Here is a 19,970-nt window from a genome sequence, read left to right on the forward strand (position 1 = left end):
CAGGTTTTTGCTTTTCCTCTAAAATAATGGGTGTACGCAGAGGGAAGTTTTGTGTGCCAGGGTAATGGGGAAAAGCCAGTTTTCCCTGAGCCCAGGAAGAAAGGCTGAATTACAAGGGATGGAGATAGCCAGCCAGGTAAGGAGGGGGTCCACTCTAAGCCCAACCTGCCCATAAGCTCCAGCTGGAAGGGGAAGGGAGAGGGCTTCCTCGGAGTCAGGAGGTGGCCGGTCACTTGAGCTCCCCTGGGCCCGGTTCACCCCCGCCCTGGAAACCGTAGTCCAGGCCAGGCCCAGCCCAGAAAGAACGTGGCAGAATGGGAGGCAGAGGATGGGGAGCAATGCCCATAAGGCCAGACTCTGGATTTGCTCCGCGGGTCCCGAGCGCCGGGTGAAACAGACTGGACCCCGGCAGAGATGGGTTTCAAGGGAGAAATGCTCACCTGGCCCAGAGAAGACGGGGAGGGGTCGAGATGGGCGCAGCAGAGTCCCATGCCTTGCTCACTGAAGGGGGACTCCCCTCAAAGGGGCAGAGCCCAGCCCTGCCATTGCCCCTCTCAAGACTCCTTGGGTCCTGTGACCATCTCCCCCCTCCCACACCCCTCCGCCAATCCCCAATGCTCCTCAGGGCCCAGGCCTGGAATTAGCCAGCCAGCCAGGGGCCGGACTCTGAGTTTTCGGTCTCCCCCCCAAAACCCCAGACCCCTTTCCCCTCTCAACCCTCCAAAAAGATCCCGCCCCCCTCCCACCCCATCGGTAACCTATTCAAATGCAAAATTAAAAAGGCAAGGTAGAACCCTGCACCGAAAGGAGGTCAGCTTGTTCACAGAGGGCTTCCAGCGGGGTGCGGATGAAGGCCCTCTGCAATAGTGGGTTGTTGGAGCCAAAGGGCTCCTCTGGGTCCCCCGTTGGTCCCGGGGCCCCCAGAATCTCCCCGGGGCCTGGGTCAGGGCAGAGGGACCGAGAGGGAAAGGCGGGGGGCGGAGGGGTGGGGGGTACGGCTTCGAGCGTCGGGCAGCGGATCCCGGCTGGGAGGTGTGCGGTCCCTGCAGTCCGGCAGCTCCCTCGTCTGCCTCTCCCCACGCCCGGGGGCCCTGTGCCCTCCTGGCACCCACCCTGCCGAGGCGGCTGGTGGCGGGCGGAGGGTCCTGGGGTTCCACCGCCCCCGGGCGAGGCCCTCTGCCCGCCGGCGGGCAGCCCGGAGGGAGAGGACTCTGCCCCCGCCGCCCCTCACTTGAGCAGGGAGATGTCGTCGGCGAAGTCATCCCGCGGGCGGCGCAGGCAGCGGAGGCAGCGCCACTGGCAAACCATGAGGCAGAGCGGCAGCATGAAGAGGGCGCAGATGGCAGCCATCACGTAGGCGATGGTCATCAGCGTGGACTCGTCCGTCTGCGGGATGTTGTAGCCGCAGTCCTCCGTGTCCGGAGTCACGAAGGGCCCCTCCACCGCCGCCATTCGGAACTCGTCATGCACTGGGGGGGGGGCATAGGGGGTGGGGAGAGAGGGGAGTCACCCTCGCAGCAGTTGAGGTGAGCCCACTGTTGGGTAGGGACCGTCTCTATATGTTGCCAACTTGGACTTCCCAAGCCCTTAGTACAGTGCTCTGCACACAGTAAGCGCTCAATAAATACGATTGATTGATTGATTAAGGAAGATGGGCACCCGTCACCGCCCCTTCCTTCCTCTCCCCCTCATCCCCCTCTCCATCCCCCCATCTTACCTCCTTCCCTTCCCCACAGCACCTGTATATATGTATATATGTTTGTACATATTTGTTACTCTATTTATTTATTTATTTATTTATTTATTTTACTTGTACATATCTATTCTATTTATTTTATTTTGTTAGTATGTTTGGTTTTGTTCTCTGTCTCTCCCTTTTAGACTGTGAGCCCACTGTTGGGTAGGGACTGTCTCTAGATGTTGCCAACTTGGACTTCCCAAGTGCTTAGTACAGTGCTCTGCACACAGTAAGCGCTCAATAAATACGATTGATGATGATGATGATGATGATGCCGGAGGGAGGCTTGGGGCCTCCTCTGTTGGGTCTTCAAGAACAGGAGGGAACCCTGTCGGTTGGGGTAAGGGGAGAGGCGACCCTCCCTGGAGGCGAGGGAATGGACAGCGTGATCATAGAGTGAGCAGCGTGGCTCAGTGGAAAGAGCAGGGGCTTTGGAGTCAGAGGTCATGGGTTCAAATCCCGACTCCGCCACTTGTCAGCTGGGTGACTTTGGGCAAGTCACTTCACTTCACTTCACTTCTCTGTGCCTCAGTTGCCTCATCTGTAAAATGTTGATTAAGACTGTGAGCCCCCTGTGGGACAACCTGATCACCTTGTAACCTCCCCAGCACTTAGAACAGTGCTTTACACATAGTAAGTGCTTAATAAATGCCATTATTATTATTATTATTATTATGATCTCTGGATGACCCCACCAGCCCAGAGGGTCTACAGTTCTCATATTGAGGCAGTGTGGTTTTGGGGAAAGAGAATGGGACTGGAAGTTTGGAAAACCCAGATTCTAATCCCAGTTCTTCCACTGACTTGCTATGTGACCTTGGGCAAATCACTTACCCTCTCTTGGCCCCAGTTTCCTCATCTGTAAAATAGGAAGTCATATACTTGTTCTCCCTCCCCATTAGCCTGGGAGCCCTGGGTGGGACAGGGACAGGGACTGGGTCTGATCTTGATTATCTTCAATCTTCCTCAGGGTTTAGCCCAGAGTAAGGGCTTAATCCATTCTATCATTATTAGCATTAAGTGCTTACTCTGTGCCAGGCACTCTACTAAGCACTGGGGTGGAGCCAAGCTAATCTGATTGGACACAGTCCATAATAATAATAGTAATAATAATAATGGCATTTATTAAGCGCTTACTATGTGCAAAGCACTGTTCTAAGTGCTGGGGTAGATACAAGGTAATCAAGTTGTCCCATGTGGGGCTCACAGGCTTCATCCCCATTTTCCAGATGAGGTAACTGAGGCCCAGGGAAGTGTCATCATCAATCGTATTTATTGAGTGCTTACTGTGTGCAGAGCACTGTTCTAAGCGCTTGGGAAGTACAAGTTGGCAACATATAGAGACAGTCCCTACCCAACAGTGGGCTCACAGTCTAAAAGTGTCTCTATATGGGGCTCAGTCTTAATCCCCATTTTACAGATGATGTAAAATTGAGGCACAGACAGGTTAAGTGACTTGCCCAAGGTCACGCAAGTGGTGGAGCCAGGATTAGAATTTAGATCCTCTGACTCCGAGGCCTGTGCTCTTTCCACTAGGGCACGCTGCTTCTTGCGGGGATTCTCGGAACTATTCCACGCCTGTCCTTCCCTGCCCATCTGAGGCCTCCTGGGGATCCCCCGGCCCTGGCCCAGCATCACCCAGCAGTGGGCAGAAAGGGGAACCGAGGACACCCCGGTGCCCTGTCTTCCCCCCAGGATCAGTCGTCCCAGCTGGTAGGATATCCCCCGTCCCTGGCCCAGCATCACCCAGCAGTGGGCAGAAAGGGGAACCAAGGACACCCCGGTGCCCTGCCTTCCCCCGAGGATCAGTAGTCCCAGCTGGCAGGGTGAACCGGCCAGCTGCCAACCTCAACTGCCCGGCGTGTCGACTTAGGCGGGGGGACTGCGGAGCCCCCTGTCTCTCTGCCCGATTGGGGTGGGCCAGAACTCTTGACCCACTCCCACGTTCAGGCCCCGGCCCCACCCCCGGCCATGCCCAACTCACCCCACCCCCCCACTCACCGTGGCAGGTGCTGACGGCAAAGCCGATTCGTTTGCGGGCACGGTCGAAGACGACGTAGAAGCCCTCCATGATGACAGCGCCCATGACGGTGCCCGTGGATGACTGGGAGATGGCGAATTTGTAGCAGTCATCCTGCGATGTAGCCACATCTTCCACCGGCCTCAGGTATTGCTGGACGAGGACAGGGGGTGGGTGGGGAGGGTCCAAGTCTGCTCCCCACCCTTCCCACATCCCAGTTCCACCCCTTCCATTCCTATCCCCCAGCCCGGGACTCCCGACGGTGCCCATGGTCAGCCCCTCTTTGCTCCCTCTAGACTGTAAGCTTGTTGTGGGTAGGGAACGTGTCTACCAACTCTGTTGTATTGTACTCCCCCAATAATAATAATAATGGCATTTATTAAGTGCTTACTATGTGCAAAGCACTGTTCTCAGCGCTGGGGAGGTTACAAGGTGATCAGGTTGTCCCACAGGGGGCTCACAGTCTTCATCCCCATTTTACAGATAACGTAACTGAGGCCCAGAGAAGTGACTTGCCCAAAGTCACACAGCTGACAATTGGTGGAGCCGGAATTTGATCCCATGACCTCTGACTCCAAAACCCGGGCTCTTTCCACCGAGCCACGCTGCTTCTCAAGAGCTTAGTATGGTGCTCCGCATACAGTAAGTGCTCAATAAATACTATTAATTGATTGCCAGGCGACTGGGCAGCCCAGCCCACCGCAGCCAGGAGCCGGGCAGGCGGGCACCCACCTGAGGCAGGATGGTGATGCGGAAGGACTGGTTGGTGACCTCCCCCATCAGGTAGAGGGAAATGACCGGGAAAATGTCCCAGGGCGTCGTGCCCGCCTGCCAGCACACCAGCTGCTCCCCGAGCCAGAAGCCATCCGGGAACTTCTCCGTCTGCCAGAGGGGAGAGGGCAGGGCCGTGAGGAGAGGGGCGGTGGCTCCGGCCCTCCACCCTTCCCCCTGTCGCCCTGCCAGCCCACTGACCGAGGACGCCGTCTTGATGGACTTGACCGCAGCCGCGAACACCTTCTTGGGGAGACGCAAGTTGGTCGTGCCACTGTCCACGATGCTCTTGTCGTAGTTGTACTGAGGGGAGGGGACGGGCGGCGGTGACCCCTGACCCCCAGGGCACTCGGCGGGCCCAACGGTACTGCCCACCCCCAACCTCCACAGGAGCTCGGCCAGCTCTCTGTGGGGAACCCCGGACGCCGGGTCCTGCCCAACCCCTTTCCGATCTAGATCCCAGCCTCCCCACCCTGGCGGAGTCTGGCTGCCCCCTGGCAGTGCCCAGCTCCCCCCCCCCCACGGGACCTGATACCTCCTTGCAGTCCAACTTCAGGTCCTGCCCATTGATCTCCATGCGCACGATGATGACCTCGTAGTACCATTCCCTCCGGATGGGCGTGTACCACAGGCTGCCCACGTATAGGGAGGGATCGATGCCTCCGATAATCTGAGGGAGAGTTGGGGTCGAGGGGGTGCAAGGGGAGCTGGGATCACGGGATCCAGGGGTCCTGGCCACGAGCCACCGCCCCGGGGTCAAGTCGTGGATTCCTGCGGGGCTTCGGGTCTAACTGAAGTCCCTCCTACTGCAGCGGACACAGTGCAACTTCGTCCTGCCCGCTTCGAGACCTGGGGATGGAGCCTCTGTTCCTCAACCACCTCAGGGCCAAGTTGGGCAGCAAGCCCAGGCCAGGGGAGATGCCAGCCCCAATGCCCACCTGGGCCAGGCCCTCACCATGCTCCCACCGACAGAAGCCAGCGCCTCGGACTCATTGGGGGAGAAGCCGGCGCCGCACAGCTGCAGAGAGAAGAGGTTGGGGACGGACGTCTGCTTCACCAGGGAGTCAAAGAAGGGCTCCAGGCTGTCGTCAGGCTGTGGGGGGTGGTGGAGAGTTGGAGGTGAGGGCTGGCTCGGGCACAGGTGCCCGGGGGGAAGACCACCACCACCCTGGGGGTGGGGGAAGGCGGAAAGAAGGGGGGAACAGGAAGTCCTGGCTCCTCAATCCAGGCTGACACCCAGGTGCGTGGAGTCCATCCTCTGGTTCAGACTGGCTTGGACTCTCCCCACCCCTCGACTGCTGGGAAGTTCCGTAGGCCAAACCTAAGTCCGTCTCGGTGCCATGACTGGGATGGGGAGCAACGGGTTCCCTTCCTCTGCCCCGCAGCCCCTTGGAGACCCAGGGTGAGCGAAGGGGCTGCGGGAGGTCACGGAGGGCGGGGAGGCGGGCGCTCACCCTGGCGATCTCGGCGTAGGCCAGCCCCAGGATGCCCTCCCAGTTGGAGCCATTGATGAAGAACTTGTCAGACTCGGTGATGGCGGCGATGTTGGCCCGCACGGTGACGTTGGGGCCGTGAGGGACGGCCACCAGGTCGCTGCCCAGGTCCCCCTCCCACTTGCCCTGGGTGTATGGCACATACACGCCCTTCCGCAGGTCTCTGTAGGTGCTGGACCTGAGGAGAGGGACGGGGTGAGACATCTCCCCGCAGACATCGGTTTTGAAAGGCCCCGGAGGCCCAGGTGATGGGGCGCTTCCTAACAACCCCAAAAGAGGTGCCCCGTTGGTACTTTCTGGCCAGCCCTAAAGGGGTTCTCCTCCTGAAAGTCAGGCTTGGGATCTGGGCCCTGTCCCTTCCACCACTCTGGCAAAGTCTCGCCCTGCCCCCGGACCCCGGGGGCTGGGGCCGGGTGGAAGATGCCCAGGCACTGTGCCGCCGTCGTCCCTGGCCAGGGACCATCTGCTCCATCAGAGCCTGAGGGTCAGGGTCTGGACGGGCGCTGGGCAGGGTGGAAGATGCCCAAGCACTGTGCCGCCATCGTCCCTGGCCAGGGACCGTCTGATCCGTCAGAGCCTGAGGGTCAGGGTCTGGGTGGGGGCTGGGCTGAAAGTGGGCACCCAACACTCACCCTCGTGCAAGCAATGCTCACTCACATGGCATCCAGGGCACCCATCCTCCCACCCTCTTAGGCCTGTTCCTGCAGGCCTCAGGCCCGGGGGGTGCCCCACCGCCACCATGCCGGTGCTTGCCCCCCTGTGCCCTGCCCGCAGCATCTGGCTCTGACCCCCTCCTTGGGCCTCTCCCCACCGGACCTTCCCCATCTGGGGGTCGGGGCCAGGCCCAGCCCCTCACTCACAGCTGCCGCCGGTAGTAGCGCCGCAGGAAGGGGTGGGGGGCGGCTCCCACGGCGAAGTTACTGCTGCCCGTGTCTACCAGGATGTTCAGCTGTGGGCGGAGAGGGACAGCAAGCTCACGGACTGCCCCGCGCCCACCAAGGGCAGCCAGGACACCACCAGGGGCCGGCCGGCCGGCCAGGGGTGCACAGGGTGAGGATGCCGCTGAGGGCCCATGAGGATGAGGATGGGGATGAGGATGAGGGTGGGGGCTGAGGGCGGGGCTAAAGCTTGAGGGCGGGGCTCGTGGCTCAGTGAAAAGAGCCCGGGCTTTGGAGTCAGAGGTCATGGGTTCAAATCCCGGCTCCGCCACTAGTCAGCTGTGTGACCATGGGCAAGTCACTTCACTTCTCTGAGCCTCAGTTACCTCGTCTGTCAAATGGGGATTAGAACGGCACTTGGCACATAGTAAGCGCTTAGCAGCGTGGCTCAGTGGAAAGAGCCCGGGCTTGGGAGTCATAGGTCATGGGTTCTAATCCTGGCTCCGCCACATGTCTGCTCTGTGACCTTGGGCAAGTCACTTAACTTCTCTGAGCCTCAATTACCTCATCTGGCAAATGGGAATGAAGACTGTGAGCCCCACGTGGGACCACCCGATTACCACGTAGTAATAATAATAATAATAATAATAATGATGATGGCATTTGTTAAACACTTACTATGTGCAAAGCAGTGTTCTAAGCACTGGGGGGATACAAGGTCATCAGGTTGTCCCACGGGGGGCTCACGGTCTTCATCCCCATTTTACAGATGAGGGAACTGAGGCCCAGAGAATCAATCAATCAATCAATCGTATTTATTGAGCACTTACTCTGTGCAGAGCACTGTACTAAGCACTTGGGAAGTACAAGTTGGCAACATATAGAGACAGTCCCTACCCAACAGTGGGCTCACAGTCTAGAAGGGGGAGACAGAGAACAAAACTAAACATATTAACAAAATGAAATAAATAGCATAGATATGTACAGGTAAAATAAATAAATAAATAAATAGAGTAATAAATATGTACAAACATATATACATATATACAGGTGCTGTGGGGAAGGGAAGGAGGTAAGATGGGGGGATGGAGAGGGGGATGAGGGGGAGAGGAAGGAGGGGGCTCAGTCTGGGAAGGCCTCCTGGAGGAGGTGAGCTCTCAGTAGGGCCTTGAAGGGAGGAAGAGAGCTAGCTTGGCGGATGTGCGGAGGGAGGGCATTCCAGGCCCGGGGCAGGACGTGGACCGGGGGTCGACGGCGGGACAGGCGAGAACGAGGCACGGTGAGGAGAGTAGCGGCAGAGGAGCGGAGGGTGCGGGCTGGGCTGGAGAAGGAGAGAAGGGAGGTGAGGTAGGAGGGGGCGAGGTGATGGACAGCCTTGAAGCCCAGGGTGAGGAGTTTCTGCCTGATGCGCAGATTGATTGGTAGCCACTGGAGATTTTTGAGGAAGGGAGTAACATGCCCAGAGCGTTTCTGGACAAAGACAATCCGGGCAGCAGCATGAAGTATGGATTTAAGTGGGGAGAGACACGAGGATGGGAGATCAGAGAGAAAGCTGATGCAGTAGTCCAGACGGGATAGGATGAGAGCTTGAACGAGCAGGGTAGCGGTTTGGATGGAGAGGAAAGGGCGGATCTTGGCAATGTTGTGGAGCTGAGACCGGCAGGTTTTGGTGATGGCTTGGATGTGAGGGGTGAATGAGAGAGGGAATCGAGGATGACACCAAGGTTGCGGGCTTGTGAGGTGGGAAGGATGGTAGTGCCATCAACAGAGATGGGAAAGTCAGGGAGAGGGCAGGGTTTGGGAGGGAACACAAGGAGTTCCGTCTTGGATATGTTGAGTTTTAGGTGGCGGGCAGACATCCAGATGGAGATATCCTGAAGGAAGGAGGAGATGCGAGCCTGGAGAGAGGGGGAGAGAGCAGGGGCAGAGATGTAGATCTGGGTGTCATCAGTGTAGAGATGATAGTTGAAGCCGTGGGAGCGAATGAGGTCACCAAGGCAGTGAGTGTAGATCGAGAACTGAAGGGGACGAAGCACTGGACCTTGGGGAACCCCCACAGTAAGAGGATGGGAGGGGGAGGAGGAGCCTGCAAAAGAGACTGAGAATGAATGACCGGAGAGATAAGAGGAGAACCAGGAGAGGACGGAGTCTGTGAAGCCAAGGTCGGATAGCGTGTTGAGGAGAAGGGGGTGGTCCACAGTGTCGAAGGCAGCTGAGAGGTCGAGGAGGATTAGGATAGAGTAGGAGCCAGTGGATTTGGCAAGCAGGAGGTCATTGGTGACCTTTGAGAGGGCAGTTTCTGTGGAATGTAGGGGATGGAAGCCAGACTGGAGGGGGTCGAGGAGAGAGTTGGTGTTGAGGAATTCGAGGCAGTGCATGTAGACAACTCGAGAGAACTGAAGTGACTTGCCCAAGGTCACACAGCTGACAATGGGCAGATCTGGGATTTGAACCCACGACTCCAAAGCCTGGGCTCTTTTCATTGAGCCATGCTGCTTCTTTGCCATTATTATTATTATTATTAACAAATACCATGATGATGATGATGATGATGATCATAATGAATGAATGAATGAATGAGGGGTTGAGATGGAGTTTGAGGGCTTCTCTGGTCTGAGAGAGCTCGATGTGGGCAGGAATAATAATAATATTCATTCATTCATTCAATTGTATTTACTGAGCGCTTACTGTGTGCAGAGCACTGTACTCAGCACTTGGGAAGTACAAGTTGGCAACATATTGAGACGGTCCATACCCAACAGCGGGCTCACAGTCTAGAAAGGGGAGACAGACAACAAAACAGAACATACTAACAAAATAAATAGAATAGTAAATATGTACAAGTAAAATAGAGTAATAAATTTGTACAAACATATATACAGGTGCTGTGGGGAGGGGAAGGAGGTAAGGTGGGGGGGATGGGGAGGGGGAGGAGGGAGATTGGGTGGAAGGGGCTCAGTCTGGAAAGGCCTCCTGGAGGAGGTGAGCTCTCAGTAGTATAATAATAACAACAGGAATGCGTCTGTTGTTATAGTGTACTCTCTCAAGCTCTTGGTACAGTGCTTTGCACACAGTAAGCGCTCAATAAATATGAGAGAATGAACGAATGGGGGGCTGAGACCGAATTGGAGGGCAGGGCTGGATTTGGGGGCAGGGTGGCCTCCTGGTCAGGGGCTTACCATGTCTCTGCTTATGCGTTTCCTTAACCCCCACCCTTCACCTCCCACCCCTGGAAATGGTCAACTAGAGATAGGAGAGAGGGAGAGTGCCGGGTTGCTTGTGGCTTGTACATGCAAGGCCTGAATAATAATAATAAATAATAATAATAATAATAATAATAATAATAATAATAATAATGGCATTTATTAAGCGGTGCTATGTGCAAAGTACTGTTCTAAGCGCTGGGGAGGATACAAGGTGATCAGGTTGTCCCACAGGGGGCTCACACAGTCTTAATCCCCATTTTACAGATGAGGGAACTGAGGCCCGGAGAAGTAAAGTGACTTGCCCAAAGTCACACAGCTGACAAGTGGCAGAGCCGGGATTTGAACCCACGACCTCTGACTCCAAAGCCCGGGCTCTTTCCACTGAATGTCCAAGGCCAGGTGCCTCTGTTTGCACACTTTGTGTGAGTACATATACAGACCTGAAAATGCACACTTTTTTAATGGTATTTTTTATGCCCTTACTACGTGCCAGGCATTGTATTAAGCGCTGGGGTAGAAAGATACAAGGTGTAATCAGTTTGGATCCAGTCCGTATCTCCCGAGGGGCTCACAGTATTAATCCTCATTTTACAGATGAGGGAACTGAGGCCCGGAGAAGTGAAGTGACTTGCTCAAGTTTACGCAGCAAACAAGTGGTGGAACTGGGTTTAGAATACAATCAATCAATCAATCAATCAATCAATCGTATTTATTGAGCACTTACTGTGTGCAGAGCACTGTACTAAGCGCTTGGGAAGTACAAGTTGGCAACACATAGAGACGGTCCCTACCCAACAGTGGGCTCACAGTCTAGAAGGGGGAGACAGAGAACAATACAAAACATATTAACAAAATAAACAAAATTAACAAAATAAAATAAATAGAATAGATATGTACAGGTAAAATAAATAAATGCAGGTCCTTTTGACTCCCAGGCCTGTGCTCTATCCACTAGGCTACACTGCTTCTCCTGCTCAGCGCCTTAGTACAGTGCTCTGCACACAGTAAGCGCTCAATAAATACGATTGAATCATCATCATCATCATCAATCGTATTTATTGAGCGCTTACTATGTGCAGAGCACTGTACTAAGCGCTTGGGAAGTACAAATTGGGAAGTACAAATTCATTCATTGAATGAATGAATGCTCAGGTTTTGTACCTATGGCTAGATGTGTGTATACTTTGTTCAGGGGCATAGTGATAGGACAGCAGCAGCAGGCCCCCGGGGGATAGGTAATAATAATAATAATTTTGGTATCTGTTAAGCACTTACTATGTGCCAAGCACTGTTCTAAGTGCTGGGGAGGATACAAGGTGATCAGGTTGTCCCATGTGGGGCTCACAGTCTTAATCCCCATTTTACAGGTGAGGTCACTGAGGCACAGAGAAGTGAAGTGACTTGCCCAAAGTCACGCAGAGGACAAGCGGCGGAGCCAGGATTTGTACCCATGACCTCTGACTCCAAAGCCCGGGCTCTTTCCACTGAGCCACGCTGCCTCGAACCAGCTCCTGGACCCAAAAGCTTCCCAGAGAGGTCCTGATCACCCCCACTTCCCAGGACCCAGCCCTCTTCCTATATCTCTCTGTGACCCCGTCACCCCCCTGTCTCCCTAGAATTCAGTCCCCCCACCTCCCACATTTTATTGTATTTGTCAAGCAAGTGCTTGACAAAGCACCCGCTTCCACTGGGCAGCTCCAAGACTCCGCGGCCCCTAACTCCGGCTCTCCTGTCCTGACTGCATATTAAGCGCTGTTTTAAAACTCTAGGGTAGATACAAGCTAATCAGGCCAGATAGTCTCTGTTCCTCATGGGGTTCACAATCTACATAGGAGGGAGAACAGATAATGAACCTCCCTTTCACAGTTGAAGAAACTGAGGCACGGAGAATTTAAGTGATTTCCCGAGGTCACATACCTGGCAAGTGGCAGTGGCAGAATTAGCACTGTGGCAAGTGGAAGACCTGTGCTCTTTCCTCTAGGCCACACTGCTTCTTCTTCCTCCCCTTCCTCCATCTCCCCTGGATTAGTGACCTCCCCATCTCCCAAAACTCAGTCCCCATGACCCAACCCCCACCCTTCTCTTTCCAGGATCCAGTCCCCTCCTCTAATCCCACTCTATTTCCTGCAGCCCCTCCCTCCCACCCCTGGGCAGGGCCAACCCACTTCAGAATTGGTCTCCCAGGGAAGATCAATGGGCTTAGAGAGGAGAAGGGAGAGACAGAGGGCTGGGAGAGTTAATGCCCCCCAAGCCCAACTAATGTTTGGAACAGTTTCTCTCCTGGCCCCCCAGCCCCATCTTTGGTTGGCTTGGTTCTCCCCCCTTTTCCAGCCATGGCTGATGCTGGAAGGAGTCCTGAACCCAGCCCAACCTTGCTGCCCCCTGACCCCCACACCTCCCACCCGCTTCCACTGGGCAGCTCCAAGACTCTGCGGCCCCTAACTCCGGCTCTCCTGTCCCGACTGCCGCCACCAGGTACTCAGACCCTCCCTGGGTTCAAGGCTGGGGCAGAGCCTCATCCTAGCAAACACAGCTCAGTCCGGTCCGGTGGGGACTGGAGGGGAGGAGAGGAGAGATGTAACAGGCCCCTGAGGAGCAGGTGCACACCTGCCCTTCCACCATGACTGGCACAACTCCAACAGCAGCTCCCAGGCAAGGCACAAGTGGAGACGTCACCCCGGTGCCACGCCAGCCGGGAGATGCCAATGTCACCTCGTCCCTCCCCCTGCCCCGATGGGTAATCCAGTGAGTCTCCCGGCTGCCGAGGGTCTCCACAACTGCCCCAACTCTGAAGAGGAGGGCAGAGGTGTGCCGTTTTTGAGCCTTCAGCAGCCCTGGGAAACGGGTGCAGAGGGTATTGTGACTGGGACCCCACAGTGAACCGTTGTGGCGAGCAGGGGTGAAGAGAAGAAGCTTCCCAAGACTAGTTCCCCTCCCCACACTGTCCAGTTCCACTCCCATTATCTATCGAAGTAATGGCAAAGCTGAGGATAAAGGTTCGAGCGAAGGTGGAAGTGAGGGCAAAGATAAGGGTAAGGTGAAGGGGAAGTCGAGGCTGAGAGCGAAGGTTAGGGCAAAGCTGAGGTTAAAGGTGAGGAGGAAGTAAGGTTGAAGCTGAGAGCAAAGCTGAAGAGGAGGCTGAGGGAGAAAAGGGGGAAAGCTGAGGGTGAGGGTAAGGGTGGAATGGGGGAAAGCTGAGATTTGAAGGTAAGGATTGAGTAAGGGGGAAAGCTGAGGGCGAAGATAAGGGTGGAGTAAGGGGAAAGCTGAGGGCAAAGGTGATGGTGAATCTGAGGGTGACGTTAAGGTTGAAGAGGAGAGTGAAGGTGTAGGTGAAGGGGAAAGGAAGCTGAAGGCCGAGGTACAGGTGAGGCGGAAGCTGAGGGGAAAGAGGAGGGTGCCCGGGAGGGCTAAAGTAAGAAAGGGCAAAGGTGAAGATGAAAGGAAAACCAAAGGTAAGGGTGAAGTGAAGGCAAAGTTTAATAATAATAATGATGATGGTATTTGTTAAGTGCTTACTATGTGCAAAGCACTGTTCAAAAAGCTGGGGAGGTGACAAGGTGATCAGGTTGTCCCACGGGGGGCCCACATTTTTAATCCCCATTTTATAGATGAGGTAACAGAGCACAGAGAAGTGAAGGGATTTGCCCAAAGTCACGCAGCTGACAGTTGGCGGAGCCGGGATTTGAACCCATGACCTCTGACTCCAAAACCCGGGCTCTTTCCACTGAGCCATGAAGGGAATGGGAGAAAAGCTAAGGGTGGAGGTAAAATCAGTCAGTCAATCGTGTTTATTCATTCATTCATTCATTCAATCATACTTATTAAGCGCTTACTGTGTGCAGAGCACTGTACTAAGCACTTGGGAAGTACAAGTTGGCAACATAATAGAGGTGGTCCCTACCCAACAGCAGGCTCACAGTCTATTCTAGTGTTTATTGAGTGTTTACTGCGCAAAGAGCACATACTAAGTGCTTGGGAGGGTAAAGTATAACAATATGACACATTCCCTGCCCACAGCGAGCTTACAGTCTAGAGGGGGACACAGACATTAAGACATTATTAATGTCTCTCAGGGCAAACCTCCCCCTGACTCTGGATCGCCCTCCCTGCACCCTGCCAGAGAGACCCCTTAAAAGGGGAACTGGCCAGAGCCTGAGGGATGGCAGCTCTCGGGGTCCAGCAGGGATTAGGAACAGTGTCTGGGACTCCCAGAGCACCCGTCTGGGAGTCAGATCCTTCTAATCCCGGTTCCACCATGTCTGCTGGGTGACCAAGGGCAAATCACTTCACTTCTCTGGGCCTCAGTCACCTCATCGGTAAGATGGGGATTAAGATTGTGAGACCCGTGGATGGGAGAGGAACTGTATCCAACCCGATTTGCTTGTGTTCACCCCAGTGCTTAGAACAGTGCCTGGCACATAGTATTCACATTCATTCAATCATATATATTGAGCGCTTTCTGTGTGTAGAACACTGTACGAAGCACTTGGAGAGTACAGTTTGGTAACAGATAGAGACAATCCCTACCCAACAATGGGCTCACAGTCTAGAAGGGGGAGACAGAAGACAAAACAAAACAAGTAGACAGGCATCGATAGCATCAAAATAGATAAAAAGAATTATAGATACGTACACATCATTAATAAAATAAATAGAATAAAAAATATGTACAAATAGACACAAGTGCTGTGGGGAGGGGAAGGGGGTAGAGCAGAGGGAGGGAGTAGGGGTGATGGGGAGGGGAGGAGGAGCAGAGGAAAAGGGGGGGCACAGTCTGGGAAGGCCTCCTGGAGGAGGTGAGCTCTCAGGAGGGCTTGGAAGAGGTGAAGAGAGCCAGTTTGGCGGATGTGAGGAGGGAGGGCATTCCAGGCTGGAGGTAGGACGTGGGCCAGGGGTCGATGGCGGGACAGGCGAGAACGAGGCACAGTGAGGAGGTTAGCAGCAGAGGAAGCGCTGAACAAATACCACAGTTGGGTTTTATTATTATTATTATCGTTATTATTATTAATAATGTTGTGGGAGGGCAGAAGTCCCCTGGGGAACTCCAGGGGTGTACTCTCCTAAATGCTAAGTATGGTGCTCCGCACAAAGTAAGCGCTCAATGATTACCATTGATTGATTGATTCAGAGGCCCTCACCCTCCCAGACACATTGTCTGAATAGTCCAGGGGCAGGGAATTCTGAGTTTGAGTTCCAGCTTTCTCCTTGGCAGGCTGTGTGACCCTAGGCAAGTCACTGTCCCTCTCGGAGCCTTAGTTTTCCTATTGATCCAATGGGGGTGTGGGGGGGGGTTCACCCCTTCTCCCCCGGGCTTCCAGGAGCAAATGAGATGGGAATTGGAGGAAAGGAATGTCGGAAAACAAAACCCCCCGCCCTGGGAAGCCCACTCTGGGCAGGGTCATGACCCCAATCTGTGTTCATTGAGCTCTCCCTCCCCATCCCCCCAGCGCTATCTCCGCCACACCGACACTCATGTATACAATCTCTGCACTACTGTGTGTATATACAAACCCAAGCACTCGTGTACAGACCATAAATGAATACCGCCTCAGGCTCATTGATATTTACCCAATTACAGGCCCAGACATATATACACACATATCCACTACTCTATGCCTGTGCACGCCCAGATACACACATATGCAAGGCAGCTACATATGTACACGTAGGCACACACACAGCTTGCATGCACACATTGAACAATAACACGACAGACTTGCGCTCTGGCCCGCTGGCTCCCTGCTCTGCCTTTCCCTCCCCTCACTTCCCAGCCCCCTGCCCGAAGCCCTCACTGCCAAACTAGGAGGCAGAGGAGGGGGAACCGCTGTCCCCCTAGCCGGAGGGGGGACCGGGCTGAGGTCTGGGGTTAGATGGGGGTGCAGGACAGTAGGGGGGCATAATAACGATAGTAGGAATCACAATAGTATTATTGTACGTCAAGCACTGCTTCAAGGGCTGGGTTACACAGTGGGTTTGGACACAGTTCCTGGCTCCCAGTCTAGGTAACTAGGAGCTAAGGAATTATTGAGGAAACTGAGGCCCAGAGAAGTGAAGTGACTTGCTCAAGGTCAACTAGCAGGCAAGCGGCGGTGCTGGGATTAAAACCCAGGTGTTTTGACACCCAGGCCCAAGCCCTCCACTAAGCCGTGCAGTTCAGGGTGCGGGGCAGAGGGCCCAGAGCCCCTCCAGCTAAGGGCTGACCTGATCTGGGCACTGAGCCAGCCCCAGGGGGATGGGTGGGGGTAAGCTTGACTAGGGAGGGAAAGAAGAGACGGACTCTGGACGGACCCCGGCTCATCCCAGAATCCTCGTGGGAAGGAACCCAGCCTCTCAGCCCGCACTGGGTCCTGGTTGGTGGTGTGGGGCCGCCGGGATCGGGGTGCGTACTTACCGTCTGGGGGGGACTCCCCACGGTCATCTCCACGTAGTAGCCCTGCCCGGACTTGCCCCGTAGATTGTCCACCATCTCCACGAAGCTGCCCCCCAGCCCGGGGTCTCCGGGCCCCTCACCGGCCGCCCGGGGCAGCCGGGGGCCCGGGGCCGGCGCTCCCTGCCTGGTCTTCAGGGGCACCTGGATGCCTGGATGGGCCCCCCGGGAGGGCAGCACGGCCCAGAGCAGCAGCCAGGGCAGCGCCCGGGCCATGGCACCCCCTCTGCTCCCGGCCCCTCTCGCCTCCTGCCCCTCCGCCCCCAACTTTGGCCGTTCCTCCTCGAATGGCAGAGAGGGCAGCAACCTTCAGGGCCCTGGGCCTAGGGAGTTGGCTCGGCTGGGCTCATCCGCGATGCCAACCCGGCGGCGGGCCAAGTCGATTCCAGCGACAAGGGTGCCCTGGGCACCTAGAGCAGCTAGTTCCCAGGTGTGGGGCCCATCAGGGACCGGCACGGGGACACTGGGCCCCTGGGGTGCCGGAGGAGGCCGGCATGGCTGGGCCGGGCTCCGGCCTGTTCCTCCTCCCGTCGGCTGACCTCAGCATGGGGAGCGGGCAGGCTCTGGGGGCCGGGCGCCCCGCACACAGCACCGGCTGGTCAGTCCGCCCTGATCTCCGGCTCCCTGCGCGGTCCAGGCTGGGCAGGCGGAAGGACTGGGCCGCTGTCAAAGCCGAGTGGATTTCGTCGGTCCTGGAGATTTCTGGGATTTGGAGTCTTTCCCGGCAGCCCTGCCGGCTGGAAGTTGGGGGGGGGGGGGGCTGGGGTGCCCTCTGCTGTGGGAATGCTGCTGCTTCAGGAAGGAGGTGCAGCGGGATGGGCCGGGCCTGCGCAGCGGGATAGGCCGGGCCTGCTCACCGGGACGGACGGATGGACGGACGGACGGGAAAGAGGAGGAGGAGGAGGAGGTGGTGATGGTGGTGGTGATGGAAATGAGGGAGGCCAGACTCACCCCCACACAAGCACGCACACACTCACACATGTGCACACACTCTGTAGTGGGTGTTGTGGGGCGGCCTAAAGGGAGGTTCAGACACGGTCTCTGTCCTCAAGGGCTGCTGGACCAATGGGAGGGACAGGACACACACACACACACACACACACACACACACACACATCTGCATATAGGTGTGCATACACATGCACACATACTCTGTATGGGCTGCTGCGGTGGAGAGGCATACAGTCTCTGCCCTCAAGGGCTGCTGGACCAATGTGGGGGACCGGACTGAGACACACACACACACACACACACACACACACACACACACACACACACACACACACACACCCCTGCATATAGGCATGCATACACATGCACACATGCTCTGTATTGGTTGCTGCTGTGGAGAGGCATACAGTCTCTGCCCTCAAGGGCTGCTGGACCAATGGGGGAGACAGGACCAACACATACACACACACACACACACACACACACACACACATGCACGTCTACATATATGCATGCATACACAAGCACACAAACTCTGTATTGGCTGCTGCAGTGGAGAGGCATACAGTCTCTGCCCTCAAGGGCTGCTGGACCAATGGGGGAGACAGGACTGACACACACACACACACACACGTCTGCATATATGCGTGCATACACATGCACACAAACTCTGTATTGGCTGCTGTGGTGGAGAGGCATACAGTCTCTGCCCTCAAGGGCTGCCATTCATTCATTTAATTGTATTTATTGAGCGCTTACTGTGTGCAGAGCTTCCAGACCACTGTGTGGGGCGGGACCCCACCCCCCCACCAAAAGCACACACACACACTGCATGTATGCATGTATAATAATGATAATGATGGCATTTGTTAGGCGCTTACTATGTGCCGAGCACCGTTCTAAGTGCTGGGGGAGATACAAGGTAATCAAGTTGTCCCACCTGGGGCTCACAGTCTTCATCCCCATTTTACAGATGAGGGAACTGAGGCCCAGAGAAGTCAAGTGACTTGCCCAAAGTCACACAGCTGATCAGTAGCGGAACTGGGATACGTACACATACGAGCGCACACACACCCATTCTGTACTGGGTGTTGTGGGGAGGCATAAAGGGAGGCACAGATACAATCTCTGCCCTCAAGAGGCCAGGCCAGTGGAGGAGACAGGACGGACATACACACACACACACGTACACACACTCTCTCTCTCTCTCTCTCTCTCTCTCTCACACTCTCTATCAGCGCTTAGAACAGTGCTTTGCACATAGTAAGCGCTTAATAAATGCCATTATTAGTATTATCTCCACCTGCACTGGATGCTGGGAGTGAAACCGAGGGAGGAGAGGAAGGAGGAGATATGGTTCCTGCCCATGAGGGGCTGCCAGTCCAACGGGGAAGGAAGAAAACACCTCCGGCCCCCCGCACACAAAACCTCCACCTGCAGTGGGTCCCAGAAGAGGAACCCCTCTAGACTGGAAACTCGTCGCGGGCAGGGAATGCGTCTGTTATATCGTTATGCTGTAGTCTCCCAAGTGCTTAGGACAGTGCTCTGCACATGTGGCTCAGTGGAAAGAGCCTGGGATTTGGAGTCAGTGGTCATGAGTTCAAATCCTGGCTCTGCCAATTGTCAGCTGGGTGACTTTGGGCAAGTCACTTCACTTCCCTGGGCCTCAGTTACCTCATCTGCAAATTGGGGACGAAGACTGTGAGCCCCCTGTGGGACAACCTTTATTTTACTTGTACATATCTATTCTATTTATTTTATTTTGTTAGTATGTTTGGTTTTGTTCTCTGTCTCCCCCTTCTAGACTGTGAGCCCACTGTTGGGTAGGGACTGTCTCTATATGTTGCCAACTTGTACTTCCCAAGCGCTTAGTCCAGTGCTCTGCACACAGTAAGCGCTCAATAAATACGATTGATTGATTGATTGATTGACAACCTGATTGCCTTGTAACCTCCCCACTGCTTAGAACAGTGCTTTGCACATAATAAGCGCTTAATAAATGCCATCATTATTATAATAATAAATATGATTGATTGACTGAACTAAGGGAGGAGAAGAAGGGGGAGACTCAGTCAGCGTGGCTCAATGGAAAGAGCCCAGGCTTTGGAGTCAGAGGTCATGGGTTCAAATCCCGGCTCTGCCAATTGTCAGCTGTGTGTCTTTGGGCAAGTCACTTCACTTCTCTGTGCCTCAGTTACCTCATCTGTAAAATGGGGATTAAGATTGTGAGCCCCATGTGGGACAACATGATCACCTTGTATCCCCCCAGCGCTTAGAACAGTGCTTTGCACATAGTAAGCGCTTAACAAATACCACCATTATTATTATTAGTCCCTGCCCCCAAGGGGCTGCCAGTCCAAAGGAGCAAGACAGGACAGGGACACACTCACAGACACACAGACAGACACCCCCCACCCCCCATTGGGAACAGTGCTTTGCACATAGTTGGCGCTTAATAAATGTCATTATTATTATTATTATTA

The 19,970-nt window shown here is 55.1% G+C and overlaps 1 protein-coding gene across 1 annotated transcript; it reads right to left on the reverse strand.

Moving 5' to 3' along the window:
* Positions 1-750: 750 nt before the first annotated feature.
* BACE1 (beta-secretase 1) lies at positions 751-17,217 on the reverse strand. Its single transcript, XM_038753717.1, has 9 exons — positions 16,501-17,217; positions 6,883-6,971; positions 5,984-6,200; positions 5,485-5,622; positions 5,065-5,199; positions 4,731-4,832; positions 4,491-4,640; positions 3,740-3,911; positions 751-1,469 (listed from the first exon to the last, which is right to left on the reverse strand). The coding sequence occupies exons 1-9, from the start codon at positions 16,750-16,752 to the stop codon at positions 1,228-1,230; spliced, it is 1,497 nt and encodes a 498-aa protein (XP_038609645.1). The 5' UTR covers positions 16,753-17,217; the 3' UTR covers positions 751-1,227.
* Between the last annotated feature and the right edge of the window lie 2,753 nt (positions 17,218-19,970).

The sequence above is a fragment of the Tachyglossus aculeatus genome, chromosome 11 (assembly GCF_015852505.1).
Source record: "Tachyglossus aculeatus isolate mTacAcu1 chromosome 11, mTacAcu1.pri, whole genome shotgun sequence".
Taxonomy (NCBI): Eukaryota; Metazoa; Chordata; class Mammalia; order Monotremata; family Tachyglossidae; genus Tachyglossus; species Tachyglossus aculeatus.